The sequence below is a fragment of the Sphaerodactylus townsendi genome, linkage group LG14 (genome assembly GCF_021028975.2).
Source record: "Sphaerodactylus townsendi isolate TG3544 linkage group LG14, MPM_Stown_v2.3, whole genome shotgun sequence".
Lineage (NCBI taxonomy): Eukaryota > Metazoa > Chordata > Lepidosauria > Squamata > Sphaerodactylidae > Sphaerodactylus > Sphaerodactylus townsendi.
This window is the reverse complement of record NC_059438.1, coordinates 39,949,370-39,963,203: the sequence shown is the minus strand read 5'-3', so window position 1 is coordinate 39,963,203 and position 13,834 is coordinate 39,949,370. Positions and strand designations below refer to the sequence as shown.

Below are 13,834 nucleotides of genomic sequence, written 5' to 3'. Positions count from 1 at the left end.
TACTAGTATGGAAAAAAAGAAATTAAATACAAAAGTTAGACTAGAGAACTTGCAACCACATGGAGGCTGATTACAGATGGGAGAGCTTATTTCCTCTCTCTCCTGCCATGTCATCAGGCGCACGCCCGAAGTGATCTTGCTTTCCCCGGAAAGAAGAAGAAGAGAAGAAGAAGAGTTTGGATTTATATCCCCCTTTTCTCTCCTGTAGGAGACTCAAAGGGGCTGACAAACTCCTTTCCCTTCCCTCCTCACAACAAACACCCTGTGAGGTTGGTGGGGCTGAGAGAGCTCAGAAGAACTGTGACTATCTAGTGCATGGAGTGCACAGGCTAATCTGAATTCCCCAGATAAGCCTCCACAGCTCAAGAGGCAGAGCAGGGAATCAAACCTGGTTCCTCCAGATTAGAATGCTCTTAACCACTACTCCACTGCTGCTCTTCTATGCCACTGCTGCTTGGAAAGCCGACAGCAAGAGCAGTAGGGGCACGGTAACTTCATTGCACGTCAGTACAAGGAAGTTTGTTACGCGCTACTTGTGCTACCTGCGCAGGGCAACTTCCTTGCATGTCAGCACAAGGAAGTTTGCCACACAGGGGGTCCAGTAGCCAACCCACCGCGGGAACCTCCTGTGTAATATGCCAGTGAGCACAAAACAGATGCTGGAATCAGACTTCTTAAAATCAACAGAACAGGCAACATGGCCACCCCACATTAGAGCCCACCACTCTTAACCACGACACCACGCCTCTGTGAGGTTTTTCAGCTGGAGAACTGATTTCCAAATCCCTCAAATTCAGCCTCCTCACTGCAGAGAAGGGCAACGAGGATGATTGAGGGACTGGAGCACCTTCCTTATGAGGAGAGGCTGCAGCGTTTGGGACTCTTTAGTTTGGAGAGGAGGCGTCTGAGGGGGGATAGGATTGAAGTCTATAAAATTATGCATGGGGTAGAAAATGTTGACAGAGAGAAATGTTTCTCTCTTTCTCACAATACTAGAACCAGGGGGCATTCATTGAAAATGCTGGGGGGAAGAATTAGGACTAATAAAAGGAAACAATTCTTCACGCAACGTGTGATTGGTGTTTGGAATGTGCTGCCACAGGAGGGGGAGATGGCCACTCACCTGGATAGCTTTAAAAAGGGCTTGGACAGATTTATGGAGGAGAAGTCGATCTATGGCTACCAATCTTGATCCTCCTTGATCCGAGATTGCAAATGCCTTAGCAGACCAGGTGCTTGGGAGCAGCAGCAGCAGAAGGCCATTGCTTTCACATCCTGCAGGTGAGCTCCCAAAGGCACCTGCTGGGACACTGCGAGTAGCAGAGTGCTGGACTAGATGGACTCTGGTCTGATCCAGCAGGCTCGTTCTTATGTTCTTATGTATGTTTGTCTGTTAATATTTATTAAAAGTGAAAGTCTGTTTCTCCTGGCATGTAAGACCAATTTCCAGTCCTTCTCTCTTCCCCCAGTTCTGAACTCTGGCAGTTTCATGACTCTGTTGGCCTCTTGACATTTATTAAAAACAAGAGCTCTGTTCTCTTGGCCCATAAAACACATACCTGCCTTTGAGAAAAAGTCAGGTCAGCGTAATTAACCATCTATTTTGGTGCCCAAAATAAATCACCCACTCCGAAGATTACAGCACGCTGACGGGAAAACAGGTCTTGCATAATTTCTGTGATTATGCCTGTTTGGTCATAACAGCTCAGCGGACAGATGGCGCATATGAGATCAAAAGCCAGCTTCCTTGAGCTCTTTGCCTTTCGCTGAGGCCCGATTACTGTCCCTGTGAGTTTTATGTAAGAATTCCACTGTCATATGGCTGCTTTATTAACTGGTTATTGTGACTTATGGTACTCACATCAAATGGGCCAGAGAGATGCTTTCAGTGGAAACAAAGGTTCTGTTTAGAGCAGGGGTAGGGAACCTGAGGCTCTCCAGATGTTCAGGAACTACAATTCCCATCTGTCAGCATGGCCAATTGGCCATGCTGGCGAAACTGATAGAGGTATGGTTCCTGGTATCTGGAAAACCTAGTTTAGAAAGATAAGACACGCGTCGGACATATACTGAACCCACACTGAGATTCTGTACCTATAGCAGTGGTGGCGAACCTATGGCATGGGTGCCAGAAGTGGCACTCAGAGCCCTCTCTGTGGGCACGCGCAAACAGAGTCGCTCCCACTCCCCATACATATCTAGGCTGGCCTGGGCTGCTGGGGTCGATTATTAGCATTAAACCTAAGACCTAGTTTTGGAGAAGCAGTGTAGGTAACCTTGATAAGCGCTGTTAAACCCCACTGATTTTCATGCAAAGAACTAAAGCGCAATCCTTTACCTGGGAGTAAGCTCGGTTGATGGCAATGGCACTTGCTTCTGAGTAAACCCTCCTAGGGTCGTGATTCACCCATTGGAAGAGTTTCATGGTTGCTTCAAAGCAGAGCCACTGACTACCATGAAGCTTACTCCCGAGTAACGCATGCCTCGGAGCCAACCTTTTCCCCCTAAACTAAAACCTCAGTATTCAGGTTAAATTGCCGTGTTGGCACTCTGCGATAAATAAGTGGGTTTGGAGTTGCAATTTGGGCACTCGGTCTCAAAAAGGTTCGCCATCACCTATAGCATTCCTTCTAGATTTGCAATTGGGTGCCCACTCTATCTGCCCAAACTTTGCCTTCACACTCTCGCCCTTTCCTACACCACCCTCCAGCCTGGCTGTCGCTCTCTTCTTCATTCTTTAAAGCACCACATGCCTGTTTATTCAAGCATGCATTCCTTTGTTACCTCATTAAAATAAATAAAAATGCTTTAAAAATGCATGCAATTCACCAATTGTATTGTTCCCCCATGTCTATCCCCCCTCTATAGTTCTTTTATAGTTTTTAAAGCTTTTGTTATCTTTTAATATTTAGGCTTTTACCCTGTTTCCTTTATGTCCTCATATCTTTTGTGTTCCTAATTTCCTTTTATCACTAGTTTATATATACACACGTGTGTTTGTGTATGTGTGTGCATGCGTGCGTGCGTGCGTGCGTGCGTGCCAGCATGGTGCAGTGGCTAAGAGCAGGTGGATTCTAATCTGGAGAACGGGGTTTGATTCCGCACTCCTACGCCTGAGCGGCAGAGGCTTATCTGGTGAACCAAATGTGTTTCCGCACTCCTGCATTCCTGCTGGGTGACCTTGGGCTAGTCACAGTTCTTCTGAACTCTCTCAGCCCCACCTGCCTCACAAGGTGTCTGTTGTGGGGAGAGGAAGGGAAAGGAGCTTGTAAGCCACCTTGAGTCTCCTTACTGGAGAGAAGGGTGGGGTATAAACCCAAACTCCTCTTCTTCTTCTGCTTCATATACTGCTTCACTATGTCTTATTCTTTTAGTTTTAGTTACTTTATGCTGGTCTATGACTGTAATAAAAATTGATGATGCTGTTTTGGGGCTCGGAGAAGGGACAACAGCTTTGAGCATGTTGGCAGCCCAACCCTCAACCGTCCTTTTAAGCGCTTGGCTCTGGAGCGAGCAAAGCAACGCAATTTCAACTGCATACTGATGAGCTCTGCATCTCCCTGCCTGTAGCTCTTTCCACAGACACACAATCATACCTGGCTCCAGGGTGACTGTCGAGTATTGCCTTTCCCCCTGGCTGCAGGTGCGCTGTCTGCCTGGTTTTATCATTCTGTTCTCAAACTGTCTGCATGCTTATCGTCCATAAAATGATTCACAGAGACATTATTATGTTAAAGGGCTCTTCCACTGGTCCATTGTCTGCTCTCTGACACCCATTCCAACTGTAGGGATGCACTGCTGACCCAGCAGCACCGTAAGTAGAGCGCTGGCACACCGGCGCTCCTACGGCCTTCTGGTCGCACCGCTCCCCCACCCCTCATCCCCCGATGAGTCACAGGTCATGAACTACCTGGCTCACAACCACCGGGTGTCCCGGACAAAGGGACAATGGTCTTGCCCCCAGGTGAGGATTAGGCCCAGACGCTGATGCTCCTCTCCGCACGTAGCAGCCAGGTGAGATCATGCATCACATGATGATCTCTCAGTCTCCCGCTCTCCCGGATTTCCCCGTTCAGCCCTTCTACGCGCCCGCTAGAATCATAATAAAGGTGCCAGGAACCAGCAGCGGCAGAGTAAGCTAGGAACGGACACCCGCTCCCGCTGCTGGCACTCTCCACCAGATGTTATCACCCAGCGTCTCGTCGTTCTTGCGCTGACCTGTGATCCGCGACTACAAGCTGGTGCCGAAACCCGGGAATCCTCGAACCTCCACCCTGCTTACCGTCGCCTGGGAAAGGGCAGCGGTACCGGCGTCAGCTGGATCGGCGCATCCAGGGACCACCTTCGGTATCGCCCGTCCGCTGGATGGCGCATCCAGGAACCCGAGTCCTAGGACACTCTCTCGTCCGACGGAACACCGGTAAGTATGGGAGCTTGCAAAAGCAGGGCTTATGACAAGCACTGCGGTTAATCGAACTACAAAGCGTTAGCCGAAGCGAGCAGAGGTCCCCGTAAAGAGAGGGGAGCTGCGCCAAAGATTGGTTGACCGAGAGATTGAAGCTCAATGTCCATAGCTGGTACCCGGAGGGACATTGAATCTTAAGGATTAGAGAAAACCTTTCGAGGCGCTGCACTCTTGGCGCAGAGCCTCGGCCATGGGCGCCCGGTTGTGCTACTGCTACTGGCCCGTGGAGACTAATGGCAATGCTATGTAGCCATCAGCCTGCAGACCCTGTAATGGCTCCCTTGCTGTAGGCCGCCCTCCTTTTCGATCTTTCAACTTCCAGTTTCACCCGAATTTTCTCTCTATCCTCCTAAGAAGTTGGGCGCCTGTCCTCGCTTCTGCCCTGCTGCCCCTGCCTCGCCTTCAAATTCTCGGCGGCACCGGCGCTTCCTCCTCTGCTCCGTAGCCTTCATTTTCTGAGAGCCACAGCACCTCCACGTCAAAACATGCGGCACGTAATGGCGCGGGTTTCAAAACCCTAGCATGAGCGTTATTAACCCGCGACCTGTGAAAAAAGGAAACCCTGGCGGGGAAGCGATGCCGATATCACTGCATACTACGTTCACTTCACGGATACCGAGGGGGAGGGTGGCATTGTCGGCGGGTTGTCCCGGAATACCGCCCTTTAAGAGATTATAACATCCTCACCGAAGGCTCCGCCGAAAGCGATGCGAGGCGGTAGGAATCACCAGCCTATGTGATGAGGCATTGCTAGAGGCAGTTAAGCATGAAGGAATCACCCTAATGGTTCCGGATGACTGGAATACCACCTTTCGCGCATGCTTTTGAGCCCTGCACAATATGTGATCTGGGAAAGCGAAGGTTCCGCTCAGCAATGTTTTACCCGGCTTCGAGGGGATTCGAAGGCGAGCGCCTTACACCTTGCCAGCGCCAGCTTGCACGGCCGATGCCTTCGCCAACCCCAGCGATCAGATTGTGCTTGCCAGGAGATAGCCCTTACCGGTGCAGCCTCTGGAGAATCGCCTACAAAGGCGTTCATCAAAGGTTCCCCAATGCCGGCCAGCCAACCCAAAGTTTTCTCCATGGCATGCATCCGGCAAAAAAACCCAAGAGCCCTACGGCTGAATTTGTGAACCTTGGGCTCCAGGGAAGGCTCTCAAGAGGCAGAGTAGATGGCGAGGAGGCCCAAAGCGAGGCTCCTCATGCGCCTACCGCCGTAAGGAAAACGCACTCCACTGAGTGCCGCTAAGAGCAATCCACGGGCCTAGGCAAAGATCCTGAACTGGCCGACATGCTTAAGGCTTGCCAGGGACATCCGGATCCTCCGCCCACCAAAGCTAGCGCTCCTCGCCGCCAGCACTCTCTCCACCGCCAGGGAACAGCCCCAGGATGATGTTGGCTTTAATTGCGGCTAAGGAATTCAGGACACTTCCGGAGGGAGTGTAGGCAGCCCGGCGGGGGGGCCTACAATCCCGATGGAGGAGGGTCACTCTCCCAAGAGGCAGCGAAGGCCCACGAGGGCAGCCAAAACCCGATGCCCCGGTGCCAGAAAGGCTTCCACTGGAGAAGCGACTGCACACGTGTCCGAGGAAACTGGCGCGTAGGCATCTCCACCCAGCCTGGGACCAAGGAGGAGAGTACTGGGAGGCAGGCCCAAATTTACCAAGACCCACACCCAAACCACCCCCCTCTGCGTGGCATCTGGCTCACGTGCACCCAGCCCATCTCCGCTTCAAGTTCCCCGCACGGGGTCCTGCGTCACCCCAACCCAGATTTGGCGACCCCATCCCTACCGGGACCATTGGGCTGGTGCTGCCAAAGGCCTCCGCCGCTGAACAAGGGGATTGTTCATATTACCGTCCGGAGTAATGGTGACTCCACACACCAGGAGACCCATCCCCATCTCCAAGTCTGAAGAGCCGAACATCCCGCCCAGGAATTTGCCGAAAGCCGGAACCAGCTGCTTTGGCACAGCTGATCACTCCTGCCCCATCGCTGCCCGCCATCGGCGCCTTAATAAAGGCCACGAGCCCCGGCAAGCCATCAGGAGTAGCCCGGTACCACCATCGCAGCGGTGGAAACACCCATCGGAAGCTCCCGCCCATATCTGGAGCTCACCATGGAGGGTGTCTGTTCAAGGGAGCCTGGTGGACACCTGGCTGATCTTGTTGACCCGTCATCGGAGAGCACGGCGAGGTATTATAGCCTGACCAGTGGCCAACCGAGACCTATCGCACATCTGGGGGGGTGGGGAAGACAAACGCGAAGGCGGGCGTCCGCCCGGCTCGCAGTCCACAGCCAGGGCTCGAGCGGCAGCTCACAGTCCGCCCCATCATTCCGGACATCCATGTCAATCTCTGGGGAAGGGACCTCATGAGCCAGGTCAAAACGACCCTAGTCTGGGATGGATAAACCCATCACACAGACCATTGATCATAATTGTGCCTTCCGAACTCATCCTCGAACTTCCGCAAAGAAACTGTTCCCTCCTTTTCCTTTTCTCTTCCCTCTATTTTTTCAACCAATAAAGGCGGGAGGGCCAATTGGCTGACTGGCCCTCCCTGGATTAAAATCTGGGCCCGTCCTGGTACCGCAGCACTGCCAGGACAGGCCCCAGTTTAAAAAGGGGCTGCCGCCATTATGCCCCTAATAACCAAACCTGCTTGGGTTGTGGTTGCCCAGCGCCTGGCAGCTGTATCAATACAATGTCCAAGGCCAGGCGCTTAGCCGAAACTACGCCCGCATAAGGAGGTGGTTTTGTTGCGGCCTTTCCCCAAGATGAATTCGATTACAAAATTCAGCACCATTTCCAGCCTCTGGGCAAAATTTAACAGCACCAAGGTCCACGGTAAAGTACATTTTTCCCTGCAAAGAAAGGCCACTTCCCCCCCTTTGTGTGTGGAGTTTCACCTAATACGCCCTGATTAAGTTGCTTTTGCCATCTCCTGGATGCATCCACAGCCCCAAAAAGCGCGTCAAGCCCTCTTTTATGTTGCAGAATTAGCATGCATACCCACAATTCCCCAGGGTCAGCTTGCCCCCCCTTCTCCCTCGAGGGGCTCCGGACCCTGCGGCTCTGGCGCGCCTTACCCTGATGGCGGCTCTGAAGCCAGCTTCCATCAGGATGCGCCACCACCCTCTGCCCTTCCTGTCCAAACGAAAATCTAAAGAAGAGGAGAAATGGGCGCCCCCCAGTGAGCTGCATTAAAGCAACCCTACGCAGGCTGCAAGATAAACGCTTAAGTATATAGTCTTCTTATACCAAACACTAAAATCAGCAACAAAACTTGATCTTGACCTCCCGCCAGCGGCTCTCCAAACCTGGCAGCGACCCGGCCCCCTCCTATAACCTGGGGAAGGGTGTGTTGTTTCAGATCCCCTTCTTCCTACCAAGATCTCCGGTAGATCCCGACCTTCGCCATAGCATGACAGGCCAGCCCACATGGAGATAAAGCGCCAGGAGGAAAACAAAAAACAACCCCATCCCGGAGATGGAGCGGGCATCTCTCTGGAGGATCCCGCCCAGCGTCGCTCAGCGGGAGCGCACGCCACCAACGGCCTTAAGAGCGGTCCAAGGACCGGTCATGACCCTGGGGGAATAATGTTCAAACGCAACCGCCAGGCCAAGCTCAAAGAGCTGCTGCGTAAAGCAAAGTACCACCCGAGGCGCCCGAGAACCTGTCTGTTGCGCAGCCCTCTTTGCAATCATTCACTGCCAACTTTCGGCGAAAGCCACGCATCCTTTACTTTCGCTGTTCTGCTGCCTTCCTGCGGTGGCAGTGACGGCCACCCCCTGGCTTGAGCTTTGAGCAAACCAACATCTGGAAGCAATTTGCTGCGTGCTGCCATAGACGTTTAGATCCTTCTGCCTGGAGCCGAGGTACCTACAGAAGTCGAGGAAATTCCTGCTAAGCTCCTGCCTGCTCCCCGTTTGCAGAAAGCCCCTGGAAGAGCTTCCACCAAAGCGAGGAGTCTGGTTTAAAGCCTTTATGAATGCTTCATCCATCAAGTACTCTATGAAGGTGCTGACTGGGGACCCGTCGTCCAAACCCTCCCGGCGGTGCTCTCTCCCTTGTCACCAAGACTGTCGCCAATCCACAGAGTCCAATACCTTTCGCGCCGCGCTTACATTGCCGGCGCGGCAAGGCCGAAGAGACCGACCAGGGCTACCCATTCACCCGGCTCCGACCCAGCTGGAACTTCTGCAGCGCACGGGAGGGACGATTCCCGTGTAATGCGGAAATGTCTTGCTCCCCAAAGGAGGTTGGTTCTGGACTTCGCGAGGGAGAGAACTTTCAACTACATCCCTGCTTTCGGCTTTCTGCGGGACTCTCTCTGTTGCCTTAGCAGCCTCCTGCCATCGAGTCCTGCCTCAGGCTCCACCCGGAGCCCGGACGCCTTACGTCGCCGCCAGCTCCACTCTGCCCCTCGACCCCTCTTGCGGAGGCGGCGGTTTGCCCTCTCTCGAAAGCCCGAGGAGTTAGATGCTCCTCGCGACTTCCCTAGTGGGGAGTCCACGGACTTCCGGCTTCTTACAACGCTAAGACCGATTGGCCGGCTGGCCTGTGCCCTTGCTTGAAGATCCATCAACATCCACCTCCGTTGCTCTGGATGCTCTCGCCGCAGAGCAGCAGGCACTTCGTCAAGCGACATCAGATAATCGTGCCGCTATTGATTATGTGTTGTTATTGCATCACCAAGGTTTGTGAGAATGTACATGATATGTGTTGTTTTAATCTTTCCTGACAGTAATTCCCATTTTGATTCATATTATGAAAGTCGCGTGAACTGCAAGATGTTGTATCTAATCTGAGGGTATGGCCGTTTTACCCCACTGGTGAAGGTGCAGCCCTCTCTGGAGCTACGGCTGCGAGGGGATAGTTAAAGGCATGCTATTGTACAGGCTCTCTTGCATTGGCTTGATTGTTGATGCCTCATTCGTGGGATCTTGTTTCATTCAAATGTATATCTAATATTGCCTGTAACATGTGCCAGAAACCCCTCGGTGACTTTTCCCTTACATACGCCCATGACCAAGTTCCTAATGTTGCACAACTGCAGCTTCGACCAGCTAACTGGCCAAAGCGAAGTGGAGGAGATGAGCATCGCTTTAAATCACCCCTAACATTTGACCTCCCTTCTAAATGTAAAAAAAGGGAGGAAGGATGTAGGGATGCACTGCCCTGACCCAGCAGCACCGTAGAAGTAGAGCGCTGGCACACCGGCCGGCATCCCTGACCTTCTGGTTCGCCTTACCCGGCTCCACCCCTCATCCCCGATGGAGTCACAGGAGTCATGAACTACCTGGCTCACAACCACCGGGTGTCGGACAAAGGGACAATGGTCTTGCCTATTCTTTTAGCAGGTGAGGATTAGGCCCAAACGCTGATGCTCCTCTCCGCGCGCATTAGCAGCCAGGTGAGATCATGCATCACATGATGATCTCTCAGTCTCCGGCATCTCCCGCTCTCCGGGTTTTCCCCCCGTTCGCCCTTCTACCGCCCAGCTAGAATCATAATAAAAGGTGCCAGAAGTTAACTTTCAGCAGCAGCGGCAGAGTGTTAAGCTAAGGAACACGGACACCAGCAGCTCCTGCTGCCTGGCACTCTCCACCAGATGTTATCACCGCATCACCGTCTTTCGTTTCTTAGCCGCTGACCTGGCGGTCCGCGACTACCACCAACCCCTGGTTTTTCCATAAGTTGAAGAAAAATGGCACTCCTGATTGGACTGTCCCGGTTGGATTCACTTTGCCCTTTGTCCTATTCGGAAGCTTATAGAAAATTAAAAAAGGAGTCAACTTCTATTTGGATAGAGAGTTCTCTACCTAATCACGCGAAAGCCAAGAAAACAGGCTCCCCTGTATTTTTCTCTCCCCATTTGAGCGGGGCCACTTAGCGCACACTACCTGGATTGCTTAATAAACCCTGCTCAAAGGAGAGCCATAATGCTTGCCAGGTTTAATGTTATGCCTTCTGCCTTGTTACATGCGCAGATGTAATAAGCAAGAAAAGGCTAAAGGAATTTATTGCCTTGCCGATGTAATGATAGGCTCCGGATTACGAATCTCTGGCCCACCAATTACTACACTGTCTCAGATTCAAGGATCAAAAGTTAGATAGATAGATAGATAGATAGATAGATAGATAGATATAGATAGATAGATAGATAGATAGATAGATAGATAGATAGATAGAGAAAAAGATAGATAGATAGATAGATAGATAGATAGATAGATAGACAGATAGATAGATAGATAGATATTATATTTTCATTTTTGTTAATTTAAATGGGAATATTATTGAATACTTGTTAATCTGACATTGGAATATTAGCCGAGGCTTTGATAGACTGTTTTATTGTTGATGTTATGATCAACATTGTATTGCTATGTTTCATTGTTCTATCTTACAATGTTATTGTTTCGCCCTAGGTCCTTCAGGGGGAGGCGTCTCTAAATTAAAAATCCAATCAATCTTTCACCTGGACCAAAGAATCTTCTTCTTCTTCATCTCCCATATTTTTCTTAGAGCTGTTTGAGTGAATTTCAAGAGGGAGAGAAGATAGCAGTAGGAGGTGGGAAGAGGGGAGCTGGAAGAATAGAGGCTTGTGGAAGGAAGAAGAAGAAAAGAAGAGTTTGGATTTATGCCCCTTTCTCTCCTGCAGGAGACTCAAAGACTTAATCTCCTTGCCCTTCCCCCCCCCCACAACAAGCACCCTGTGAAGTGGGTGGGAGCTGAGAGAAATCCGGCTGTGACTAGCCAAGGTCACCCAGCTGGCGTGTGTGGGAGTGCACAGAGCTAATCTGAATTCCCCAGATAAGCCTCCACAGCTCAAGCTGACTGAGCTGGGAATCAAAAGCTCCAGTTCCTCCAGATTAGATACATGAGCTCTTAACCTCCTATGCCACTGCTGCTCCTTGAAAGGAGGAGGCCTGAAAAGGGCAGTAGTCTATATTCAACAAAAAAAAAAGTCCACGGGCACCTTAAAGACTAACAACATTGTTCAATACAAGCTGTCATGGCCTCCTGCCAGCTGACGAAAGCTCATCAGAAAGTTAATAGAGCCTAGCAGAGGCATCCCAGCTGAGATCCAATAGACCTGAACTAGCACAGGCTTCTGGCTCAAAGCTAAATAACAAGGGCTAAAAGAAGATGCTAGCAGCTATGGGGTCTCAGATGTAAGCCATTTCAGACAGAAGGCAGACTGGCCTTAAAGAGGCTCAGGTTACAGGCTAGGAATTGCAGAGTCTTTGCAAGAGCAGTCCAGGCAGAAGTAGCTCTGAGGAATAAAAGGCCTTTGGCTGAAACTGCAGCTGTGGTCACAATGTGGGTTCTTTCTGACCTGTGCTATACTGCGTTTCAGACCCGGTTGATACAAGGCCAGTTGCTTGACCACCGATTCTTGACTTCTTATTGCTGTGTACCTTCCCTGGCTTCTGACTCCTGGTTTATTGCTCTGGACTCTCTCTTGGTATCTGTTGAAACATTCCCTTTGAAACTATTATCCAGCACAGAGTCATCTCACAGAGCCTCCTCAGTGCTACGTATTTTAACAGGGCAGCACACCAACCCCTTGATCAGCACGTGAGCCTTTGAATCTGTACGTTTTGTGGATGAATATTATTTAGAGGTCTTTCAGTCATCACAGGACTTTGATTTTATTTTTGTAAGAAGGAAGGTGCCTCTTGCTAGCCAGTCCAATACTTTGCAAACCAACTCACCTTGCAGGGTTGTTGTGAGATGCAGCAGAGGAGGAGAAAAATGTCAGCTGCTTTAGCGTGACTGGAGTATAAGCCGAGGGGGCTTTTCTCAGCCTTTAAACAGGGCTGAAAAACTCGGCTTATACGCGAGTATGTACGGTATGACCCTGTCCTCTGCTCCTCACATTCAGAGGACTCTGCCCTTCAAGGGGATATATGCTGGTTCCTGGTCCAAAGCCCAGTTCTTGTCCAGCATCAACAAAGTGGGGTGCCCCCAGGACAAATGCACATACAGACACTAGGACCAAGCCCAGTTCTTAAACTAACTGTCCCTTTCACCTCAGAGCTGCCCGCCCCGACATACTGACATTCTGCCAGATATAACTAAGCCATCCTGTTCTTGATGTCCAACTAAGAATTTTGAGGCAAGAGACGTTGGTGGCCACAAAAAATGAGGAAATGCTAAGGAAGAAAAGGAGGCGTAATACACGTCACCAGTGGTGGGATCCAAAAATTTTAGTTACAGGTTCCCATGGTGGTGGGATTCAAATTGTGGCATAGCGCCAATGGGGCTGGGTGGGGCACAACGGGCCGTGGCCGGGCATTCCGGGGGTGGGGCATTGCTGGGCGGGGCTGTGGCAAGGACGCAGCTGCTGTGCCGGTCCTTGGGCGGGAAACGAATGCATGCAGGCGCAGGCTGCCACGCACGCCGGTGCACCTCCTGCTAGACTGCTTCAAGTTCTGCGCGCTGCTGCTGAGAGGAGGGGCGTAACAAAGGCAAAAATCACGTGGCAAAATCACCCATTAGTAACCCCCTCTCGGCACACACAAATAATTAGTCACCTACTCTCGGGAACCTGTGAGAACCTGCTGGATCCCACCTCTGTATTTTGACCTCTACTAACAGAGACATATGGACTTGTTGGCAATCTCTGAGGGTGGGGTCTGGCCTGCCACCCCCTTTTCAGAACAGACATGCAGTTGCACTTCTTGATCAGCGCACTGCTCACTTCTGGGTCAGGCCCTGGGGATTTTTTTTAATTGAACCGCAGCCAAACTCTAATTTCACACATGTGGCTGCTGGCCCCGCCTTTCTTCTGGTATTCCTGTCTGCCCCCTTTCTTTCCTGTCTGTTATCTTCCCTGTATGCTCAGTTACCTGACTGGCAATTGGCTCTACCTTCAAACTGACCCACTAGTAATCTAGGCTTAAGTAGCGGAGACACTGACAAATTTCTCCTTTCAGCCGGGATTTGTATAATCTAGATCAACAGAGGGACAGTGGAAGTGTGGCTAATAATGGGTGTTACTCTGCTATCAGCCAAGCCCACACACTAAATAATGATGCCATTTCACTTGACATTCCACTTAGTAATGTCTGTAGCCTTGTATTTTGTTCATTAGCAGCACACATTTTTGCAGATGTCTCAGTTAATGGCTTATCAAGCAAGTGTGTACTGTCGCAGCAGCTAATTAACTTGTGGGTGGTATCAGGGTTACAGGGTACTTAAATGTATCTTGGAGCCACCCTCCTTTCAACGACTTCTAGAGAATCCTTGCTCAGGATACACAATGTTGTGTTGTCTCGTAGCAATTCCAGTATTTGTTAGAGAGATTCCTGGCGAATGAAGGGCCTGTCGGCATGGCTGCTTTCGTTGATGTGGTGTC

General features: G+C 50.9%; 1 protein-coding gene across 1 annotated transcript in view; it reads right to left on the bottom strand.

Annotated features, from left to right (window-relative positions):
* The window catches only part of SLC24A3 (solute carrier family 24 member 3), a 59,656-nt gene extending 54,098 nt beyond the window's left edge, over positions 1-5,558 (bottom strand). The window contains exons 1-2 of the mRNA XM_048515370.1: positions 5,466-5,558; positions 5,027-5,127 (exon numbers count right to left, since the gene is read on the bottom strand). Of these exons, the coding sequence (XP_048371327.1) occupies positions 5,027-5,127; positions 5,466-5,558 (194 nt within the window). The remainder of the gene's footprint in view (positions 1-5,026; positions 5,128-5,465) is intronic.
* Positions 5,559-13,834: the final 8,276 nt, after the last annotated feature.